This window comes from Marmota marmota, unplaced genomic scaffold, assembly GCF_001458135.2.
Source record: "Marmota marmota marmota unplaced genomic scaffold, marMar, whole genome shotgun sequence".
In the NCBI taxonomy this organism is placed as follows: Eukaryota; Metazoa; Chordata; class Mammalia; order Rodentia; family Sciuridae; genus Marmota; species Marmota marmota.
In genome coordinates this window covers 2,252,006-2,273,827 of record NW_026000139.1, presented here as the reverse complement: position 1 = coordinate 2,273,827, position 21,822 = coordinate 2,252,006, and the positions used below count along the sequence as shown (strand labels likewise).

Sequence of the window (21,822 nt, the reverse complement as noted above, 5' to 3'; positions counted from 1 at the left end):
CAAAAATTCTCTTTCTACTTCTTTTGATTCTTCACTGTGTGACATGGCTCATAATAGATGTTCACTAAAATTCCATTTCATTTACTTAGAAAAAATCCATTTCTTGTTCTACGAATTCAGCTTTCTCTTATCAATGGTAAACACATTCCCTGACTTGTGTTGCACGCTTGCTCTGTGTCAGGCTGTGCTAAAGGTGAAGGATGTGGGAATGGATAAAACAGACAAGGTCAACACCCTCACACGACCTACTGCCTCCTGAGCCAGTGCCAATAGTTATGAATGTGACAAATACCTCCCGAATGTTTTGCTGCTCCACCTCGTGCCTCTTGGTCATTATTTTCCGCTTGAAGAAACGACAGTTTTTGTCGTAGTACAGTCTCTGCTGAGTGAGAAGGTGGGCTTCCTCTTCAGCCTGCGTGTGCTGCAAGTTCTCCTTATGCTTGGATATCCGCTCTTGCTTTTCTTTCTTGGGTGTGCTGTGGTCCTCATTCATTTCCTTTAAAACACAAAAACAAAAAACGAACCCAAGTGGGTCTTGTGAAAGGGACTATATGACATCTTACTGCAACTGCAGATGCAGCTGTTTGGAAATCAGAAGAAGACACAGTACGGGAAGGCTTGGCGAGGCACATCCCCGACTCCAGTTCTTAATTATTTGGATCCATTCGTTGAGTGTGAAGTGAGAGGGGCCCTTGTAAGGTGTCCTATTTCTTGCTTCTTGTTCTCAGCAGTATTTGTTCCTTGGCCAGTCACCACACACTCATGTAGCCCCTCTCAGGTGCCAGGCCCCAGGGCGCAAGGGTGAGCAAAAGACCACGGTGTCTGCCACCAGGGGACTCCACAGTCTAGAGCTGAAAACTGACCAGAGAACCACAGGAATGGACTGAAAATCACCGGGAGAACTGCTGTGAAGAGGAAGAACTTGGTCCTTTGAGAAAGTGTGATGTTGACTATTTGATTTCAGTGACCACCAAGCTGAAATTTGAAAACTGGGAGGAGCTAACCAGTGCAAAAGGAGAGGGGGGAACACCTGGGTAAGGGGACAACCTGAGCAGCCCCTAGGGTGGGAGGCCAGGGTGCTGGGCGCAGTGTGCTGAGGCAGGACCTTGCGGGCCTGGCTGAGGGCCGAACCTCAGCAGATCGTCCATGTGGGGGGGTGTCCTGGTGGAATGCACTTCAGAGGGATGGTTCTGGCTGTCAGGTGGAGAGCAGATTGAGGGACACAAGAGTCTGAATAGCCCCTAGTCCATGGGGAAAGCTGGGGGCTGCTGCTGCCCAGACTCAGGTGAGGGAGAGAGGTGGGCGCAGGAGAGGGAGGAAGAGAGAGAGGAAGAAGAGGAAGAGGAGGAGGAGGAAGAGGAGTGGGGGAGGGGAGCTGCCACTGCTTGGACAAAGGAGGTGGTGACAAGACTGAGGGAGGTGGGCAGATTCCAAAGACAAGAGGTGACTATGCATCACTAGTTTTGAATCTCAGGAGAAAGCATGATTCACTTGGGATTAGAGGGTAAAGAAATCACCTGTATTTTTTTAGTTGTCCATGACCTTTATTTTTTTTTTAATATATTTTTGGTTGTTGATAGATTTTTATTTTATTTATTTACCGTGGTGCTGAGAATCGAACCCAGGCAAGTGCACTACTGCTGAGCCCCAGCCCCAGCCTCTCGACCTTTATATTTTTAAAAAATATTTATTTTTTAGTTTTAGGTGGACACAATATCTTTATTTTTATGTGATGCTGAAGATTAAACTCAGGGCCTCATGCATGCAAGGTGAGCGCTTTACCGCTGAGCCATAACCCCAGCCCCTTGACCTTTATTTTGTTTATTTATATGTGGTGCTGAGAATCGAACCCAGTGCCTCACACATACTAGGCAAGCGCTCTACCAGTGAGCCACAACCCCAGTCCTCATCTGTATTTTTGAAAGGGAAAAATTCATGATTTTTCTAGAAGATGTGAGCAAAGGAAAGAAAGCAGTGAATCAGAATAGTTAAGATGTTAATCTGGGGCTGGGTTGTGGCTCAGTGGCAAAGCACTTGCCTTGCATGTGTGAGGCACTGGGTTTGATTCTCAGCACCACATAAAAATAAATAAAGATACTGTGTGTATATCTACAACTAAAAAAAAAAAAGATGTTGCTCTATGACAAATTAAGAAGACTACTTTAAAAGTCCAGTGTACTCTTCTTTGTTCGTATGAGCAGCTTGACCTATATTTGGCTAACTACTCACACAGCTAAACTCTCCTAATTGCTAGCACCTATTCTACTTAATGTTTCATGACACGGGCATCACATACTATTCAGATTGTTTTTACCCTTAGCCAAGAAGGTCTAGAAAACTGGCTTTCGCCTGTGCTGGTCCAGTGAGGCTTTCAAGTTTCACTTAAAACTCTACAAGAGAAAGCTGTTTCCAGCTTGGAGCAGCCTGGGCCAGCAGGGAGGCTGGGTGACTCATCTTTCCACACCCTGACTTCGCTATGAGGTTTGGCATTAACCATTGGTTTGCACACCTCAATTCAAATATCACATGAAAATTCACTCCCAAATCATGGATATCAACCAGCATCCTGTGTTACCCACAGCTCTTATCATCAACAATTGAGAAAACGGAGATGGCTTTGCCATTCCAAAGATAATCCCTTCAAGTATCTCAACATCTTAATATATATATGTCCCTTTAAGTACTTTGAACTAAGCTTTACTTCATAAGGCATAATATTAGCTTTGCGCAGAAAGATCTACTGAAGCTATCTCCAATTGGGTTTTACCCTGGGTTTCCACCTTCAGGAGCACACTGAGCACTTAGGAAGTTTAGGCTTGTGGTCCCTTGTGGAATCTGAGTATGGTGAACCAGGAATAGCCTGGAGATGGAGTGGGACCCCCCAACCACGCTCAATACTTCTGCCTCAGCTTCCCAAGTGCCTGGGATTATAAGCAAATGCCACCCAATCAGGTTGAGTGGGGCCTCTGTTCTGTGGGAGAATCTCCTAAAGGTAGGGTTCATGCAATCTCCTAGTATCTCAGAGTGATAAAAGCTCAAGAGTGGTTGCAGTTGGAAAACATGGCCTCCGAGGCACCAGCGAACACAGAGAGTTAGATTATTTCTATTCCCAGTTGAGAAGACCTCAAGAGTTTCTTATTGAGAAATCAGGGCAAAATGAATGAACACATCTACATTACACACCACAGGGAATGCTCTATGCAGGGGCTTAGAGCGTACCTGTGGTGTGTAATGCAGATGCATTCATTTTATAAATCAGTGCATGTAGATCCTTTAGCACAGTGTCTGGCACCTAGAAAATATTCATTAAATGCTAATTTCAATAATTGTTGTTATCGTAAAAATAGTAATGCATAGTGCATTACTAAAAACTGTTTTTAATTAAAAACTACTGTTAACCTATGGAGATTCCTCAAAAAACAAGGAATGGAACCACCATTTGACCCATACCACTCAAAGGACTTAAAATTAGCATACTACAGTGATGCAGCCACATCAATGTCTACAGTGGCTCAATTCATAATAGCTAAACTATGGAAGCAAACTAGGTGTCCTTCAACAGATGAATGGATAAAGAAAATGTGGTATATATATATGAAATGGAGTATTACTCAGCCATAAAGAAGAATGAAATTATGGCAGTTGCCAGTAAATGGAAGAATCTGGAGACTATCATGCTAAGTGAACTAAGCCAATCCCCTCAATCCAAAGGTCATATGGTCCTTCTGATGCACAGATGCTAACACACATTAAGAGGGCAGAGAGAATAGAAATTCAGTGGATTAGACAAGGGGGAATGAAGGGAAGGGAGGGGGGATAGGACTAGGAAAGATGGTGGAATGAACTGGACAGAACTTTCCTATGTTCACATGTGAATGCACAACCAGTGTAACTCCACATCATGTACAGCTACAAGACTGGGATCCTAATTAGAGTAAGATGTACTCCATATGTGCATAAATACATCAAGATAGACTCTGTCATGTATGACTAAAAAGAATAACAACAACAACAACAATGACAAAAAGAAAAATCAAGGCAAGCTCTGTGCTCCAGAAATATCCTTCAGTTATAATAACAAGCCAATCACTTGGAGAATGTGAACTTTCTTCATTGGACTATTTGTCTATACCCCAGCTTTCTAGACCTGCTGGTTCCAGAGATTCTTCTCAGATAGCCAGTGTGGATCAGAGACAATTTTCTGTCAGGCCCAACAGTGACCAGAGGCTTACCTGGGCAGGGCATAAGATCCTGAGGCCCACCCCCAAGCCTCTTGCTTTCCCTTCCTAATTGAAAAAGAATTGGAGAGGAGCCTTGGTAAGTCCTGTATTGTTAACCTACAAATCAGAATATGAGGGCAATGCATGATTTCATTTACTAAAGAAACGCCCTGGGGGGGTTGTGGTTGTGGCTCAGCCATAGAGCGCTCGCCTAGCATGTGCAAGGCCCTGGGTTTGATCCTCAGCACTACCTAAAAATAAATAAATAAATAAATAAATAAATAAATAAATAAATAAATAAAATGTATTGTGTCCAACTACAATTGAAAAATAAATATAAAAAAGAAATTCCTCATATTGTATTTAATTAAACCTTAATACATTAAGTAAGTCTACAAATAAAAAATCCTAAGTCATATGATAAGGAAAGTCTATCGAACTGCAGACAATTCACCTGTGAGGACTGATAAAAGGAGAACTGAAGAAATTTGAGTGTTCAGCTGAAATGGGAGTTCACTGTGCTGAGTCCACTGGCGGTCTTCAACCAAAAGGTCCAGAATCATTCATTCCTTTGTCCAATACTCACATGTACTGCCCTTAGGGATACAGTTGTGGGCAAAAAAGGACTTCCTCTCTTTTATGACGCTTACCAGCTAATGGTAAGGAACTCAAACGATCATGAAAAAATACTTAAAAGGGCTGGGGCTGTGGCTGTGGCTCAGTGGTAGCGTGCTCACCTAGCATGTATGAGGCACTGGGTTTGATCCTCAGCACCACATAAAAATAAAGACAATAGTGATGCAGCCACATCAATGTTTATAGTGGCTCAATTCATAATAGCTAAGCTATGGAACCAACCTATTTACTAAAAAAATATTAAAAGAAAATACGTAAATACTCTGGTGTTATGAAACCAGAGGTACCTGTCTTGTTTGGGGTGAGGCAGGTAGGAAGATCTTCCCAGGGAAAGTGATATTGAGTGAAGGTCCTTATAATCAATCTTAAATCTTACAAGGAGGAGGAATAGGAAATGACTGAACCGAACTGTGGCTGGGGAGGGCTTGGGGTAGGGAGAACCTCCTGGTGGAAGAAACACAGTGTGCCAAGACCTGGGGGAAGGGAGGGGCTTTGTACGTTTGAGGAACTGAAAGGTGACTACTGTGGGTGGAGTAGCCAAGTACAGGGCCACAGTGGGGGAAGCAGGGCAGGAGCTGACTCCTCTAGCAGGCCACGCAGGGACTTTGACCATGGTGATCTGTCCTAATAACAATGGGAAGCCAGGGGACTAGAGGCCCTGGGGTAATAAGCCTGGGTTTGAATTGGGAAAAGACCCCTGTGGCTGAAGCGTGGAGGATAAGCTGGAAGCAGGCAAGAACCGTGTCCAGCGGCCTCGGCATTGTGTGGGGACCTATTACAACATGCATTTTCAGACTTCACTCCAGGCCCACTGAATCCAAAAATTTACAAGTGGGTTAGCTATTTCTTTTAATAAGCATCAGGGTGATTCTAATGTCAAGTGTGAGCTGGATGAGAATATGCACATCACAAGGCACATGAGTGATTTTTTGAGTCCCCAACATTTTAATGGCAACCTGGTGACTAAAACACTGGTACCCTTACCTCTTTTATTTTTTCCTTACAAATCTTATACTGCTTCTTCTGACTTTCTAAGAAAGTTGTCAAATCTTTCTTCTGCTGGGCCAAGATCTGTTGCTGGAACTTCTTCTCATCTGCTGCAGCTACCTTTGCCTGAGAAAACAACAAAGATGCCTGTTTTTCACACAGAATTCAGATGTCTACATTCCCCAGTGCAGGAAGAGCCCTATGTGCTGAATAATGTAATATTTTGAACAAATAATTAATAAAAAATAATGGCTTCTGTGATTCTCATATCTTAAAAAATTTATCACTGAAAAATACATTCCCAATTATGGGAAAAGTATGAAGGTTGGACCCATAATCATGTTTTATTGAACACAAAAACATTCATGGAACTGAAAGAAAACCAAGAATTATAATAAAGGATTTTTATCACATTGTTGGCAGCCCAAGGGTTAAATTTAAAAATGGATAAATAACCATGATTTATTCTGAGAATCAAACGCTAACCAATTAATTATTCCAATGATCAGATTCCCTAGTGGGATCATCTCAAGTATACAGGAAGGCTAATGACATTTTGTTTTCTTAGGTACCTGCTATGATCCACAACAGTCAGGCATGTGGCATTTGGGGCGGGGGGCGGGGGGGTGTCCTACATGGATAAAATACAGACCATTCGAAAGGTCACCCAACCAATAGTGACTCCTGAAAGTAACCAAATCTAAGTTTCGGAGAGCCCTCCAGATGAAGTATGTGGAAGATGAGGAACTTAGGAGACAGGAAATTAGGCTTCATGATTCTTTTCATACATCTTTTCACCTTTAGCTTCCATTATCAAAGATCCTTCCATTAGAAACAATTCTTGACACACATTTGCCAAGTCAAATTCCCAAGAAAGAATCTGACTGGTTTATTTAATCGACATCACCCCTACTTGGGCTGAGCTCTCCATGCCAGACTGCCTCACAGGTTGAGGGCCGCTGGGGTAACGCTCCTTCCACATGGAGAGGCGGCTTAATTGCTGAAGTGCCCCGGCACTGTGTGCTCCATCGCCAGGGCGTATATGTCCGCCCCTGCTTCTCCACAGCAGCTGAGTCTCATGGGGGCAGCAGAGGAGGGGACCCCTCTTTAGCTTTGCCAGAATCAGTCATCTGAATCTTGTTCATGTCACTAGGCCCATTTTCTGCAGACATAAAACCTTTTTCATATGGAACACTTATCAGTACAAAGGTGATACTTTGACTTTCTGCTTGTGTTACCCTTTTGTCTGTTTTAAAATTAGCTTAGAGGAGCTAAGGGTGTAGCTCAGTGGTGTAGCTCATATTTAGTGTGTGTGAGGCCCTGGGTTTGAGCCCTAGCATCATCAAAAAGTAATAAATTAAAATAATTAATTTAGCTTAAAATTTGCATAAGGAAGGGAGGTGCTCTCTAGAAAACCCAAATCTTGGCTAGATGAATTTCTTGCCACCCCTGGGAGGGTGTCCATCCTGAGTACATCAGCCACTGGCAGGGACTATCCCCTCTAAATGGGACCATTTAAAGAGAACTGGACACAGCAGGTACAGGACCAAACCTGCTGTGAGTCCCCAGAAGGGAGTGGCAACCTCTGGGTAGAGACACACCAGCGAGGATGTATTTGAATGGGTCTTCAGTTAGTATTTTATCTCTGAATGAGAACTTTAAGTAGCACCTCCCAGCAATCCTGTTCCCCCTGACCCGTAGGTGCCCCTGCTCCTGCTACCCGCTGACTGGGACAGACAGGGCTTGGCGAAGGCGCGGGGACACACACTGACCTCTTTTTCTATGATAGCCACTTGCTTCTTGGCCAGCTTCTCCAGCTCGATGGACGAGTTGTTGGCATGCGTCTCCACCTCCTTCTGGAGCTTGAGGCGGTGCTCGTCCATCTCAGCCTTCAGCTTGTTCTCCAGGGCGATCAGCTGCTTCTGGTGCTGGCGCCGCATCCGCTTATAACCTGACATCTGTTCCCGCAACTCGTTCTCCTGCTCATGCTCATGGATCTGCCGTGTAACCTGAATTGGGTCGGGGAACAGAACTCAGATCACCAGGTTCACAAGGGAAAACTTTCCAGGCAGAATAGAACCCGCCGGTGTTCCCTGTCCTGGCACCGTCCATACAGCCAACACTCTCCTGTAGGGGGCGCAGTGCTGGGTGTGCTTCCCACTTCTCTGATCCCTCAAAACCATCCCATTCATTTTATGCAGTCACAAGAAAGGTGTTACTGCTCCCGTTTTGTAGATGAAGACATTGAGCAGTTTAGGGAAGTAATTTATTTATTTATTATATTTGGTCAAAATAGGCTTGAATACATTTTTACTGTGCCAGTTGTACACTGCTCAAGGTTACACAGCTAATAACGGGGAGAGGTGGGGAGCTGGGATTCAGACCCATTTCTGTCAGATTCCAGAGCCGTGCTATTTCCACCACACCAGCATTTTACAACCTGGAGGTTTCTGACAAGGGGCTGGATAACTGTGTGTTGTGGGAGATGCACAGGAGGGTGGTGAGCAGCATCCCTGGACCCACTCACAGCCAGTGGCAGCTCCCAAGTCATGACAATCAAAACTGTCTTCATGGGGCTGGAGTTGTAGCTCAGCAGTAGAGCGCTTGCCTCGAACGTGTGAGGCACTGGGTTCAATTCCTAGCACCACATATAAATACAAATAAAATAAAGATCCAGGGCTGGGGTTGTGGCTCAGTTGGTAGAGCACTTGCCTCGCATATGTGAGGCACTGGGTTTGATTCTCAGCACCACATATAAGTAAATAAATAAAGGTCAATCAATAACTAAAAAAAATATCTTCAGATAGTGCCAGATGTGCTGCGCAGAGCAAAATATCCTCCAGTTGAGAAGCACTATATTATTTTGTTTAGTTTTGTTTCTTTTTCTTTGTTTTTTGGTTAGAATTATGACTCTAACAGTGAAAAGGACTTTAAATATTCCTCTAAAATGGTCTGAATATGATTTATTTCCTATTCTTGTGGCCAGGGGTGAAGAGGGAGGGGGGAAAGTGGGGGGAGAGAGAGCTCTTTTAAATCATCTGTGTCCTTCCTCCTCTTCCTCACAAAAGAGATGTTAACAAATTATAATAATTTTTTTTTACAAAGGAGAAAGCATTTCTATGACTTTTGGGTAGCTGCTTTTCCTGGTAACCTTTCCTTAACTTATCCTCTAGAAAATATCCAACAAGTTGAATAGTAAGAACAAAAATCTTAGAATCTCTTGTTTCTTTCTGTGGAAACTTCTCTGATTTTCTAGACCGTCCTTCAATTTACCATCCTTCCTTATTTTTCTGTTAGAGTGTCCTGTTAGATCAGTTCCTTCTCATTTTTCCTATTTTATAAAAAATTTAATTACAAGATTATAACTTTAGTTTTGTACTTCATGAGGTGATTCAGTCACTCCCATGGACATAGGTACTTCTTCCCACCCTAACCCCCAAACAAGTTTTACTGGAAAATTTCATGCTGCTATTAATGCTCTGTACTATTTTCAGTTTATGGGTCAAAGAGCATTTTATACAAAGAACAGTTTGTTTCTCTGCTCTTTTTCGAAGGTGTCCTTGCACACTAGACGGAGTCCTTACTGTCAAGAAAGTGCTGTTCTGTAACGGGAGAGTATCATCACTGTAGACCATTAAACGTTAGCTGAACTTTCAAATGTTTCCAGCTGAAACAAACACAAGGGTTCAAATTCATTTTTCTTTTCTGAAGGACAAAACTCCTTAAAGTATGAGGAGTAAGAACAGAAGGTATTTCAAGATCAAAAAAAGGATAGCAACTCCGAAAAGGCATCTAACACTCTAAAGAAAATGAATGATCTATTTTGTCATCATAACAGCAGGCTGTTTATTTATTTATTTTGGGTGCTGGGGATGATACCCAGGCAGGGGCTTGAGCAGGCGAAGCCCTGAGCCATACTCCAGCTCTGCTGTTATTTTTTTCTTACATAGTTTTACTTCTCAGTGGAGACAAGGAAAGAAGTAGTTTGGGATGTATGTATAAACTTCACTCCTTCATGCTTATGCTTTCCTGAAGCATGACTTTAGGGAAAAAGTGATTTTAATCAATAGAAAGGATACCATTTAGGGACTGGGGTTGTGGCTCAGTGGTAGCGTGCTTGCCTAGCATGCACGAGGCACTGGGATTTGATTCTCAGCACCACATACATATAAATAAATAAAATAAAGATCCATCAACAACTAAAAAATATTTTTTTAAAAAAGAAAGGATACCATTTAGCCCTTTCTGAATTTAATTAATTAATTAATTTCAGGTAAACATCCCAGTAGTTCCTGTTCCCAGGTAACAAGTTAAGAGATAGGCTTACCCAGACCCCAATTTTTCTTATTTTAGCATTCCCTCTATAATAGAATTCCCAAAGCTGAGGCAGGACACACACTAAGGCTACCATGACACATTTAAAAAAACAAGTCGCAAGCACTGGTGTGTGGCCAGCCAGATATTCTCAGAGTGGCCATTTCCCTAAACCAAGAGGCTAGGGATAAAAGAAAATGGAGCCAAGAAATATTTCCTAGCTGAACTGGTGGGTGGGCCCTGTAAAGAGAGCTGATTCTACTGCTCACTGGTGACAAAGCTTGCCACGCTGTCACTGTACATTAATTCCAGGAGTCACATTTTGCTTTCAGACCCTTTCCATGATTTGGATAATCACCTTTTTAACCTCGGAATATTACGTCCCTCTTTCCATTTTCAAAATCAAACTTTCTAAATTGCAAATTGTCTTTTTGGGCACACAGGGAGACACTCAGTTTTATACATGCTTAAGGTGAACAGGTGAATTTAAATAAAAGTATAACTAGATGTTTCATTTGTGAAGCTTAACATGAAATATGTTTAAAAAATGTTAATTACATTTTGTATGCCTGTGTGTTTTAAGTTTACACTGTGTGGCTAAACAATATGCTACTTGGTAAACAGAATTTTTAAAAAAGCCATTAATTTTAGCATGCTTTATGGTTTACAAAGTGCTTTCATATATAATTTACCTCTTTAATTTTTACAAGGCCTGGGGTTTTAACCAGGGTCCTATGATTCTTGAATTGCCTGAGGGAATTCACATCACCAAGGCAGAAAAAGAATGATTATTTTCTGTTATGAAGTAATAGAGGGAATCAGCCCCCCAAAAAGTCAAAGTTGGTGAGAGGGGTAAATTTAAACTACGATTTTTGTAAGTCTTGAAAGGAGAAAAAGTTATAGAGATGCAGTGACAAGTTCTCACAATGATAGCCTCAGCATGTGAAAAAACACAAAGGGGTAGTGCCATCACGCCACACCCAGTGGGTCCTTCACTTATGCAACTGACCTTGGACAAAGGACTTGACCCCATGAGGTCTTCACATGTACAGAGGACCTAAGATGATCTTCCACAGGACCGGAGGACTGGGTGAGATGACACATGTCAAAGTGCCTGGCCAGGTGTCCCCGACACACAGGAAAGGTTCACTGCGTGCTGTCTCCCCTCCTCCTGCGAGGCTGAGCAGTGTGTCTCTACCCTCTGCTCACCATGTCTGGTGATAGAGATACAGATGACAGTGCATGGGTCCAAGAGCAAGCACAAGTTTAACAATAAAATTCTCCCTGTACCCAGTTTGTGGATTGTAAGAATAAGTCCAGGGTAAGGGTGCAGCTAGTGGAGAGTACCTGCTTAGCACACGTGGGGCCCAAGTTCAACGCTCATCACAAAAAAGGAAAAAAAAAAAAAAAAAGTATGTGCAGTTTCTTTTCTTTGGGTGATGGAGACCAAACCACCCAGGACCTAAAGCAGGCTAAGCACATAGTCTACTACTGAGCTACATCCCCAGTCCTTGTATAATTTCTGAATCTGAATTATTACCTATTTCATATACCTGGGATGTGTTACAAAAAAAAAGAGCAAGTGATAAATAATGACCCATAAGGAGGACTGAAATTAAAAAAAAAAAAATTTGTCCAAAGCTTCCTTATTTAATCCCAGCAAAATTTGGCCCTAAAATAAACCATTTTATACAAAGTATAAAACGTGCCTACTATGAACAAAACGCTGTACTAGAAGGCCAATAAGCAACTTATTGAACATAGTAGATGTTCAGCATGGTGGCTGATAATGTCACCCTCTTAAGAGATCAAAGCCAATTTACGAGATTAATTATTTGTAAGAATCAAAATGATGCATATGATAAAAGTGGCCACCTCAGCACTTAGCACAAATGAAATTTATGGCAAGTTCTTAAAAAGAATATAATGAGTCACATTTTGGCATTAGAGATGTGACAGTCCCCTCTTTAGAACACCTAAGGAAAAGGTGCTTTAAGTTCTTACTGAAAGGAATGACTGATATTAGGCTATTCTGCCTTGTAACAGAAAATATTGTATGAATAACTCAGCAATGCACACTTCAAATCCAAATTCTCATGTGACAGCAGGGCAGGAAGAGACCTCATTCATTCATTTATTCATTCATTCATTGGGCACATGTTTATTGAGAGACTTGGGCCACGTGGGCTGGCACAGTGAAAAATGGTATCTATTACTAATGACCTCAGAGAGCTAAGAAGTAAAGAATAAGGAAGGAGACCAGGCAATATTTCCTTAAGTATCCTCTGGTACTCTGTCCAGGAAGGGAACACATTTTCAAGTATTTAAAAAAACAACAACAACTGGGCTCATGAGAGGTGAAATGGTAGCATTTACTGTGGAGGCTCTAATATATTTGTATTCTTATGCATCAAATAGACTCAAATATCCAATTTCACAATTATTTAAATAATTAGACTACATTTTGACAACTCCAAGTGTATACCCCTTTCTGAATCTAGTAAAGTCAAGTAAAAGAATTTGCCTGGACAGAACAATAACCATTTTCTCCTCTGTGCTTCTCTGGGAACTCCCAGATCAGAGTGTCCCTCTTACGCTTACTCGGCTGTCCCTAATGTGTTCTACCACACCTGTGCAGTGAGACCATTGCAGTCCACTGGGAATTCCTTTGTAGGGCCAACAACTCAGTTGTCGGGTAGATATATATGGTCTTGGAGTCCTTTACATTAATGACTACTATGGAAACTTCCAGGGACCCACACACTACAAAATTTTAAGAAGAGATGGCATCAGATGTAGCAAGAGCTGAAACATTCTCATGGGTCATTAATATAATTAGAACATGAGGATCTCCATTCACCAACAATAAAAATTTAAGCAATGCACATCTCAAAGGGCCAAGGAGACAGATTCATAATTCTGAAGAGCTATATAAACAACTTTCTCCAGATAACAAATCAGCTTAGTATGAACTTTCTCACAGAAGAAGGAAAATGAAAGAAAAAAATGTAAATGTCCTTCTTTTTTTTTTTTTTTTTAAAAACTCTTCAGAGTAAGGCCAATAATCTCTGCCTTTGGAAGATTATAATAAAAAAATTACTATTCTAAAGTTTCCTCTGGTTTCCAGGTTGGTGTTCCTTCCTTTTCCTTTGTTATAAATTGGAGTGTGTAGCAGTGCGTGAGGACCCCCAGATCTCAGTTTTGAGGTGCCCAAATAATAAAAGCAGCCAGCAGTGTGAGCCTGTCACTCATGATCTTCATACACTTGTGAATCACCTTATTCAAAAGCATGATTTGAAAATATTAACGAGGGGAGACACCACAAAGGTAGGCCTCTTTGGGGTGTATGTTGAAGAGGTAGTGTTGTAAAATAAATTTAGGAACAGTAATTTTTTAAAATTAATTTTCAAGTCAATGTAAAATACACTCTCATGATTTGTTCCTCATAACTAAAAAACTAACTTCTAAATTCTCTTTGCTATTCACTTTTGGAACCCTCTGTGGCTCGATAGAACCTCTACTGGAAGGGTATAAAGCAAGAGTAAAACCCATATCAATCAATGTGTGTTGCTACCAGCTATGAGATGTGAGGCAAGACTTCAACAACAACTTGATTATTCGTTACACTGGACCTTCATTTCCCCATGATCTTGCTCTTACTTTGAAGTTATTTATGCCATTTTAGTCCTTTTCATTTGAATTGGGATCCATAAAAACACAAGAGGATTCACGACATCTTTTTAAAAATAAAATATTTCTTTATGATATTTCAGTGTCCTGGGTTATATACTTCTTTTGGAAGGTTTTAAAATAAAATAATATAATGGGTGGTAGAGCAGTAGCCCTTGATAATATATATTAAAATAGCCACACCAATAGTTAGATTGTCCAAAATGGGGCATGGAACCATATAATCCCATACCCTTTTTCTCTTCCATTGATTTATTTTTCTTCCTCAAAACCACTAGATACAAATGCCCCTGAGCTCTGCAAAACTTTCAATCATCCTGTCATGACCCCCACGGATCACATTTGGAAGGGTAGCCACAAGAATACTTGCTTTTGTGGCTGAAGCAACAGCCCATCAGCTATTCTGTTTTTAACTTACATGAGGGCAGGGGCCCTTCAGCAAATCAAAACTCCATCCGAGACATGGAGCTGGGCAGTTCTCTGGATGGGCGTTAGGAAGCCTGTAGGATTCAGAGGGGCTCCTGAGGACCTTGCCCCTCGCCTGAATGGCCTGGTAGGGAAGCAGCTTTTATCCTCCCCAGACAGGAAGACTGTGATGGCTGATACACACAGAGTGGCCCTGGGTGAGTTCACAGATGCCAGCGTGAGATTATCCTGGCATGACTGTAGTAGTAGCTTAGAGGGAGGGAGGAGAGTCATGAATATATGATGTGGGAATGAGGGTGTGGCACGTGGGAAAAGGAGAACCTGTCCCGGAGGGGGGAGGCCACCTGGTACAATGTCCGCTTCCACAGAAACCAGCTCATGGTGTCCCAATGCTCGGGGCTCCCTCACCGTTCCTCCTCTCACTTCTACATGAGCAGGTTTGGATAAAGGTACAAGTCTCACCACAGTCTGTGGTAAGTAGCAATGGTGCTCTCAAATACCATATGTATTCTTTTGTCAGACATCATGGCAGGAAGATAATTATTATTTAATAATCCCATGATGCTTTATTTAGACTCAAAAGCACATTTCTAGGTGCTTAACAATCATTAGCAACTACATAGTGGACATTTTAAGATCTCCATTACACAGCAGAGCATTCCTTGAAAATGAAAAATTACCTTTCAAAGCATTACAAGAAACTTCTCCATAAAGGAACTTAAGAGTGGGATTATTTATAAGCAGTCTAAATTAAATTGCTTGCTTTTAGACAGCAGCAGGCATGAGCAAAATATGAAGGGGCTTTAACTTCCATTTTCCCTATATTTGGGTTTTTCAAGAGTATGATCCATTCTAAATTTCAAAGATAATCAGAGCCTTGGAAGACTTGAGAAATAAAAGTAGAAATTGGGTTTGAAAAATAGGACAAGAAAAATGATCGTTTCTGGGTCGGCCTCCGATGATGTCATCATAGGTTCTAAATGTAATAGCCAAGCAGTGTATACTAACTCTTTCTGCCCATGTGACCTCTAACATCAATTTGGGCAAAACAACTAATATTTCAATAATTTTTTGGCTGAGAAGTGAGATGAAGGAGGAAAAGATTAAAGAGAGTTTACAATGCCAAGGATGAAACGATGTCTGTGTGTGTGTGCGTGTGTGAGTGTGTATGTGTGTGAGTGTGAGCGCGCACGCGCACGCGTGGGGGGCCAAGGGGAGGAGGCATGAAAACTAACTCTTCCAGCACACACCCCTTTTGCTACTACAAGGGCATCCAGCAATCACATTTGCAATAGTAAAAATGCTGAAGAATCCTACAGCCCCTTTTCTTCCACGATCAGCCCTCTCCTCTCCTAAAAGCCCTTCTTGCTTTATTGGTGCCGGAAATTCTTTAGGGGTTAAATGGGGAAGTGCAGCCACTACCATTGTTGCAATAAATAAATGAATGAACCAGAACGAACCAGCAATCCATCCCTGGGTAGCAAGTATCTGATTTTTCTCCAATTAGAGACATCAGCCAGCAACCATATATTCTTAAAAATTGTTTTTTATCTTTTCATGTGTGTGTGTGTACATTACAGACACACATGCAATATACAAAAAGAAGCAGTGCCCTGCATGCACATACATCAATACCTTTAAGAACATTTTTAGCATTATTTATTTCAATGAAAAGACAGATAGCTTTTAAAAAATTAAACAGGCTAGCCACTCATCTCAAAGGCCTTATATTTTGCACATACAGCAGATACAAATATATACACACAATCACTCTCACACACACACACACACACACACACACACACACACACACAAAGGTTTTTTTTTTTCCATGCCATAGACAATGCTAAAATATCTGAGCTCAGGTTGCTATGCCAACAGATTTTTTTTTCTAAAATGAATAAAATTATTAGAAGGGAGAAAACATTCTTGACTCCCTTCCTTCCATCCATGAAGCCGAGAGAGGCTCAGGGAGGGCGAGAGGCTGCCAGACGGGGAGGAGGGGAAGGAAGGGAAGGTGGGTAGAGGGGTGTTTGCTTACCAAAGATGCTGATTTGATCGTGGCAAAGCGCTCTCTGTTCCGGTAGTGGAGGGCCTGGCTCTGAACTGACTGGGTAGGCCGCGGCTCAGGCCTGGGATCGCCGTGGCCCGCCTCATCCCTTATGAATACATGATCCTGCAGAAATGGATAAAAACAAGGAGAAAGTCCAGCTGTGCTCTTTCCTCGCCGGCTGCCTCTCTCTCACCCCTCTTTCTGCACAAGCACTGCTGTTTGAAATGCATAGTTTAGCTCTCTGCTAGTCCCCGCAGCTCCCACGGTACAAAATGAATAAGCAACACATTGCAGCCTTCAGTTAGGAATGTCAGCTGATCGCTAGTGGGATGCCTTCTGAATCCCTGGCAGGCTTTTTCTTTACCTCCAGAATTACATATATGCAAAAGAAAAAAAGAACAGAAAAAACAATGCAATGTACAGACTTCTCAGAACAGTTTGCTTAAAACGCTGTAACCAAATAATTCCTTTAAAAATGTCATGTCCATGTCTAGCAAGGAGGATGCTGGTGGCTTTTGACATAAAAGCGAGCCTCCGCCTCATTCCCTTGAAAGATCTGCGTTCTCAATTGAATTTTATTTGAGATCTGGTCGGTAGGATCATCGTTCTGTCTAGAACCAGTGGAGGCGTGTGCCGAACTGCCTCTCTATCTTGTGCTGGGAAGATTCGGCAGTCACTGAGGGATCCTGCTTTCCAGTCATGATCGTACACAGTTCTAGCACCTTCTCTCTACAGCTTCTGAAAGGATTTTTTTTAGATTTAAAGAGACAGGCGTACAATTTCAGCCAAATGATACTTTCACAAATTCTCCCTCAACTCGGTGTCGGTATGTCACCAGAGTGAGTAAAGCTGGAATTTAATGTCCTTGTCTGATTTAATCAAGCCTGTGTTTCTTGATAGGCAAAGATGATTAATCTTATTCTAACGCCCAGTGAAAAATCACATTCCCTGGAAGGATAATAATGGATGTTTCTTAAACGCAACTGAAATGACTTTTAAAGGGGAAAATGCTTTCAAAGGACAAAGCTCCTCTCTATAAAGATGAGATGGTCAGTCAGTGAGTAGCTCTGACCCCTCAGGTAAAAAAGGTACTCGAGTAATTTGCAGCTAAAAAATGTACAACTGTGGGGGATTTTTAAAGAGCAACACATTTAAGATGGGGAAGGAGAAATTCATTCCTTACTTCCCTAGGGTTTTAGAAGGAAAACCATTTGTGAAGTCAGTTTTGCATTTTGTCCACGATTCCTTGAAATTTTTAATAATTGCCCTTTCCTTCTTCAGAAAATAGGAACTAAAGAGGCTTAGAAAACATAAAATTTTATTATTGTCTAAAAATTTGAAAAGCCAAAACACATATATTTCTTGGAGGAAATTAAATTATACACCCAGATTTTTATGTAAAAGCAAGTTCTAGATTAAACTTATCACTGGACTGATTTTCTTTTTCCTCTTATAATTTAAAATGTTTTGATATATTGGGAAGGTATCTCCCGTTACATCTATTTCATCTATTTTTAGACCTTTTTTTTCCATTTATGTGGCAAAATTCAAAAATGAAGAGATCTTTAATAAACATGCCATCCTGGGATGTTCTATAGCTGTGCTATTCAAAAAGATAGCCACTAGCCACATGTGGCTATTTTAATTAAGATGAATTAAATTAAGTTAATTTAAAATTAATTAAAATGAAACAAAGCATAAAATTCAGTTCCTAAGTGAGACCAGCTACATTTCAAGCATTCAGTAGCCAGAGTTAGTGGCCACCAGGTTGGGCAGCACCAATGTAGAACATTTCCATCATTGCAGAAGTTCTACCAGACCATGCACAATTGGTTAAAAATTGAAACTTACAAGAAACTGCTTCAGGGGGTGGGTTAAAATTACTCTGTATTACTTCCGGGAAATCTGAACTAATTTCACAGGGAATAAGGTGTATGATTGGGATTCCTGCACCAGGTGTAAGGTTCTAAAGAGGAAGGCCCTGGGATCTGCTACCATTTCATTACTGTACATTTATTTATAAATCATCTTTATGTCCAAAATTGAACTTCCTTAATATGACAGCCACAGAAAGGCATACAGCCTTAAATGCCAGCAGACACAAGAGAGACAGGAGGCAGATGCCTGTGGTTTTATACATAACCTTACCAAGTCATAGTTTTGGTGACTATTAGTTGGCTAACAAATTAAATACACTGATTGAGCGGGAGACCTCAAATATGCAGTAGCAGTTAAGTTTCACACTGTAAAAATGTGGTTTATGAAGATAAACTAGTGACAGTAGAATTCACGTCACCCACATGTCAGGTCAAAATAAAACTTGTTCATGCCCAAATTAGTGTAAATTGATTAGTTTGTTTCATTTCTAATAGAAATCAGTATTTTGAGGTTAGAACCCTGGTTATCAAATTAAAAGCCATGCTATATTTTGTAAGTTTTTTAAACATAAAGAAATTGGAATACAGCGGAAAAGTTAAAAATTCAAAATCACGTTGTTTTAGTTGATACATGTGTAATGAAATTACCCACTAAGATATATTTTACAAACAATGCTATTTTAGAAGGTAGTTCAAAAACAGGTCCAAAATTCTAATCTACTTTAAATATAAATATAATAATTAATGATAATGGTATAATTCCTTGCTTCTTCCTAATTTTTTTTTCTTTTATAAAAGAATTCTTAGTTTTCCAGGGCAGTTTTCTATCAGAAATTAAAAGTCTTCAAATATTATGCAAAAGGCAATGAAATGAGGTAACACTTTAGCCTAACAGTAGATACCCGTTTCGAGTGAATTAGAAAGTGTGTGTGTGTGTGTGTGTGGGGGGGGGGTGTGCGTGCGCTACGTTTTCATGTGTGTGCATGTGTGTGTGTATTGCTGGAATCAAATCCAGGGCCTTGGACTTGTTTTGCCACTGAACTACATCCCCAGCCTCAGGTAATAAATTTTTAAAAATACTCAATTTCACTGTATAAAATACATTAAAAACTCCAAAGATAACTTGATGAAGCAATTTTTTAAAAAATGTTTTCTTAGTTGTAGATGGACATGATATCTTTATTTTTATGTGATGCTGAGAATCAAACACAGTACCTCACATGTACTAGGCAAGCACTCTACCACTGAGCTATAGCCCCAGACCTTAATGAACCAATTTTAAAAAGAGGGTAATGTGATCTGAGAAGTAGGCCCAAACAAATTAAATATTGTTTGTTACACTGTCCCATCAGGCAACAGTCCCTTTGAAAATGACCACTGTACTCCGCTCCCAGAATTTCTGAACTGCATCCTTTTTTTTTTCCTGGTACTGCAGATTGAACCCAGGGGTATTCCACCACTGAGCTACATCCTCAGCACTTTTTATTTTTTTGTTTTGTGACAAAGTCTCATTAACTTGCCCAGGCTGGCCTTAAACTTGGCTCCTTCTGCCTCAGCTCCAGAGAAGCTGGGATTACAGGTATGTGCCACTGTATCTAGCTCTGAACTGCACACATTGTAAGATTCATGATGGAAAGGATCAATTTGTTAATTTATGCAGTTAGGCAGCATATGCAGATTATTTGCCAATGAAGATGAGAGGGCCAACATCAACTCTGAAGAATTATTTCAGGAGATGAAGAAGAAATATCATGTTCTATTTTACCAAGATCAAATATATGGCTTGGGTATAATTTAACCTTAAAACATTACCATCCAGGAACCAATAAGATAGTTCCTTGAATTTCCAATATGATTAGGGACCTGCTTTAAGTCAATGTGTGCTAACCTGATAAATTACAACACTCTTCCGTTATAAAAAATAAATTTCCACAGATTAAAAAAATGTTGTAATGTTTGTTCAAAATCTTTAGTGGAAAGAATATTTTACGATATAGTGAAAAATATTAACTAGGAGACATAAACTTTATTCTCATGCCCTGGACAATGGGTTTTTGCTCTTATCTAGAGGTCCCCACTAAGCATCTGGTATTACACATCTGAGATGCAGATTCATGGTGCAATCACCTGCCTAGAGTTTATGCTACCTTGAACTTGGCTTGTAAGCCGTTTCTGAGGGCTCCAGTATGTTTGGGGTCTTCCTTTATCACAACGCTCATCATACTCACTTGTCTGGCTCTGCGTGAGAGGGTGAGCTTTTTGAAGGCAGAGCAAATGTGATTTGAAACATCTCAGTCTCCCCAGCACCGGGCACAGTGCTTGATACTTAGTAGGCATTCAGTAAATGTTTGCTGAATAAACAAGCTCAGAATAGAGCTTTGAGGAGATTTTTGAGAAAATGACATTTTCTCTTGGATTATTTAACAGAATTCAAATTTGTATTTCATAAAACCTGCCACTCTGTACTCTAAGAAAGTCATAAAATAGTTACACACACACACACACACACACACACAAGCACACATGAGCACACCTTTCTGGGGTAGGTGCGCGCGCGTGCGCGTGTGTGTGTCTAAAAATGGCTTTTATCCCATGATGTGAAGACCTCTATAGACTCCCACACTTTTTATGCTGCGGAAAAGGGACTGGTAGACCCCACCATCTCTCCTTTGTTTTATTCCTTTCAAATCCATTCCTGATGGTTGAAGCAGGTACAGTTATCAGGACCTGGGGCTGGAGTGTGGGGAACAGAAGATGGAAAGACAGTCAGGGAGGAAGGATGACAAGGAGATGAGGGCGAAGATGTGACTAGAGGGAGGGTGGCTGCTTTGGACATTCACACATTAAATTACTTAAATTTTTTAAAAAAATATTTTTTTAGTTATACATGAGCACAATATTTTTATGTGGTGCTGAGGATCGAACCCAGTGCCTCACGTGTGAGAGGCAGCGCTCTGCCACTGAGCCACAACCCCAGCCCCGTTAAATTACTTTTACTTTGCCAAATGTGAATCCAAGAGTCAGAGAACTTGCCTCTCTGTTGAGCAAAATAACAGGAGAGGCCACCAGAGCAAGTGAAAATTAAACCAGAACATCCTATCCCCCAAGGACATTTCTTCTTCTTTTTTTTTCCTCCTACAAAAATGGTGAAAGCTGTTTTTTTTTTTTTTTTTTTTTTAAAGAACAGGGGAGAAACAACTGAAAAGAATGATTAAAAATATTTTCCATCAGTAATTCCCATTAAAAAAGGGCCATTGTGTTTGAATTTAATCATACCTGAAATAACACTGATTGAAGAACAATGCCTTTAAGATACTGACGCCTCATGATCTGTAGAACAGAAGGAAACAGCAGGCAAAAGCGGTGCTTTTAGACTTCAACAAAATGCAAGTCTGCCTGGTTTTTTGTTTGTTTTGGGGATGCTGGGGATGGAACTCAGGGGCTTGTGCATGACAAGCAAGTGCTCCGGCACTGAGCTACGTTTCCAGCCTCTAAGTACACCTTTTAATTCACAAAATTAAAAAAAAAATAGATTTTATCATGTAGGACAAGGTTAAAGGTCGTTTGCTACTGCTATGCATGCAGTGATTGCAAGCAGTAGGGAGGAGATCCAGAAGCA

At 40.9% G+C, this 21,822-nt stretch overlaps 1 protein-coding gene across 4 annotated transcripts in view; it reads right to left on the bottom strand.

Annotated features, from left to right (window-relative positions):
• Positions 1 to 21,822, bottom strand: part of Taok3 (TAO kinase 3) — a 179,769-nt gene that overhangs the window by 17,627 nt on the left and 140,320 nt on the right. For 3 of the 4 annotated variants that reach the window (XM_048785725.1, XM_048785727.1, XM_048785726.1), the window contains 5 exons: positions 21,480 to 21,533; positions 16,315 to 16,449; positions 7,616 to 7,852; positions 5,841 to 5,969; positions 293 to 496 (listed from right to left, as the gene is read on the bottom strand). In XM_048785725.1, coding sequence (XP_048641682.1) covers positions 293 to 496; positions 5,841 to 5,969; positions 7,616 to 7,852; positions 16,315 to 16,449; positions 21,480 to 21,533 — 759 coding nt within the window. The remainder of the gene's footprint in view (positions 1 to 292; positions 497 to 5,840; positions 5,970 to 7,615; positions 7,853 to 16,314; positions 16,450 to 21,479; positions 21,534 to 21,822) is intronic. The other variant, XM_015505188.2, reaches the window with a different exon arrangement.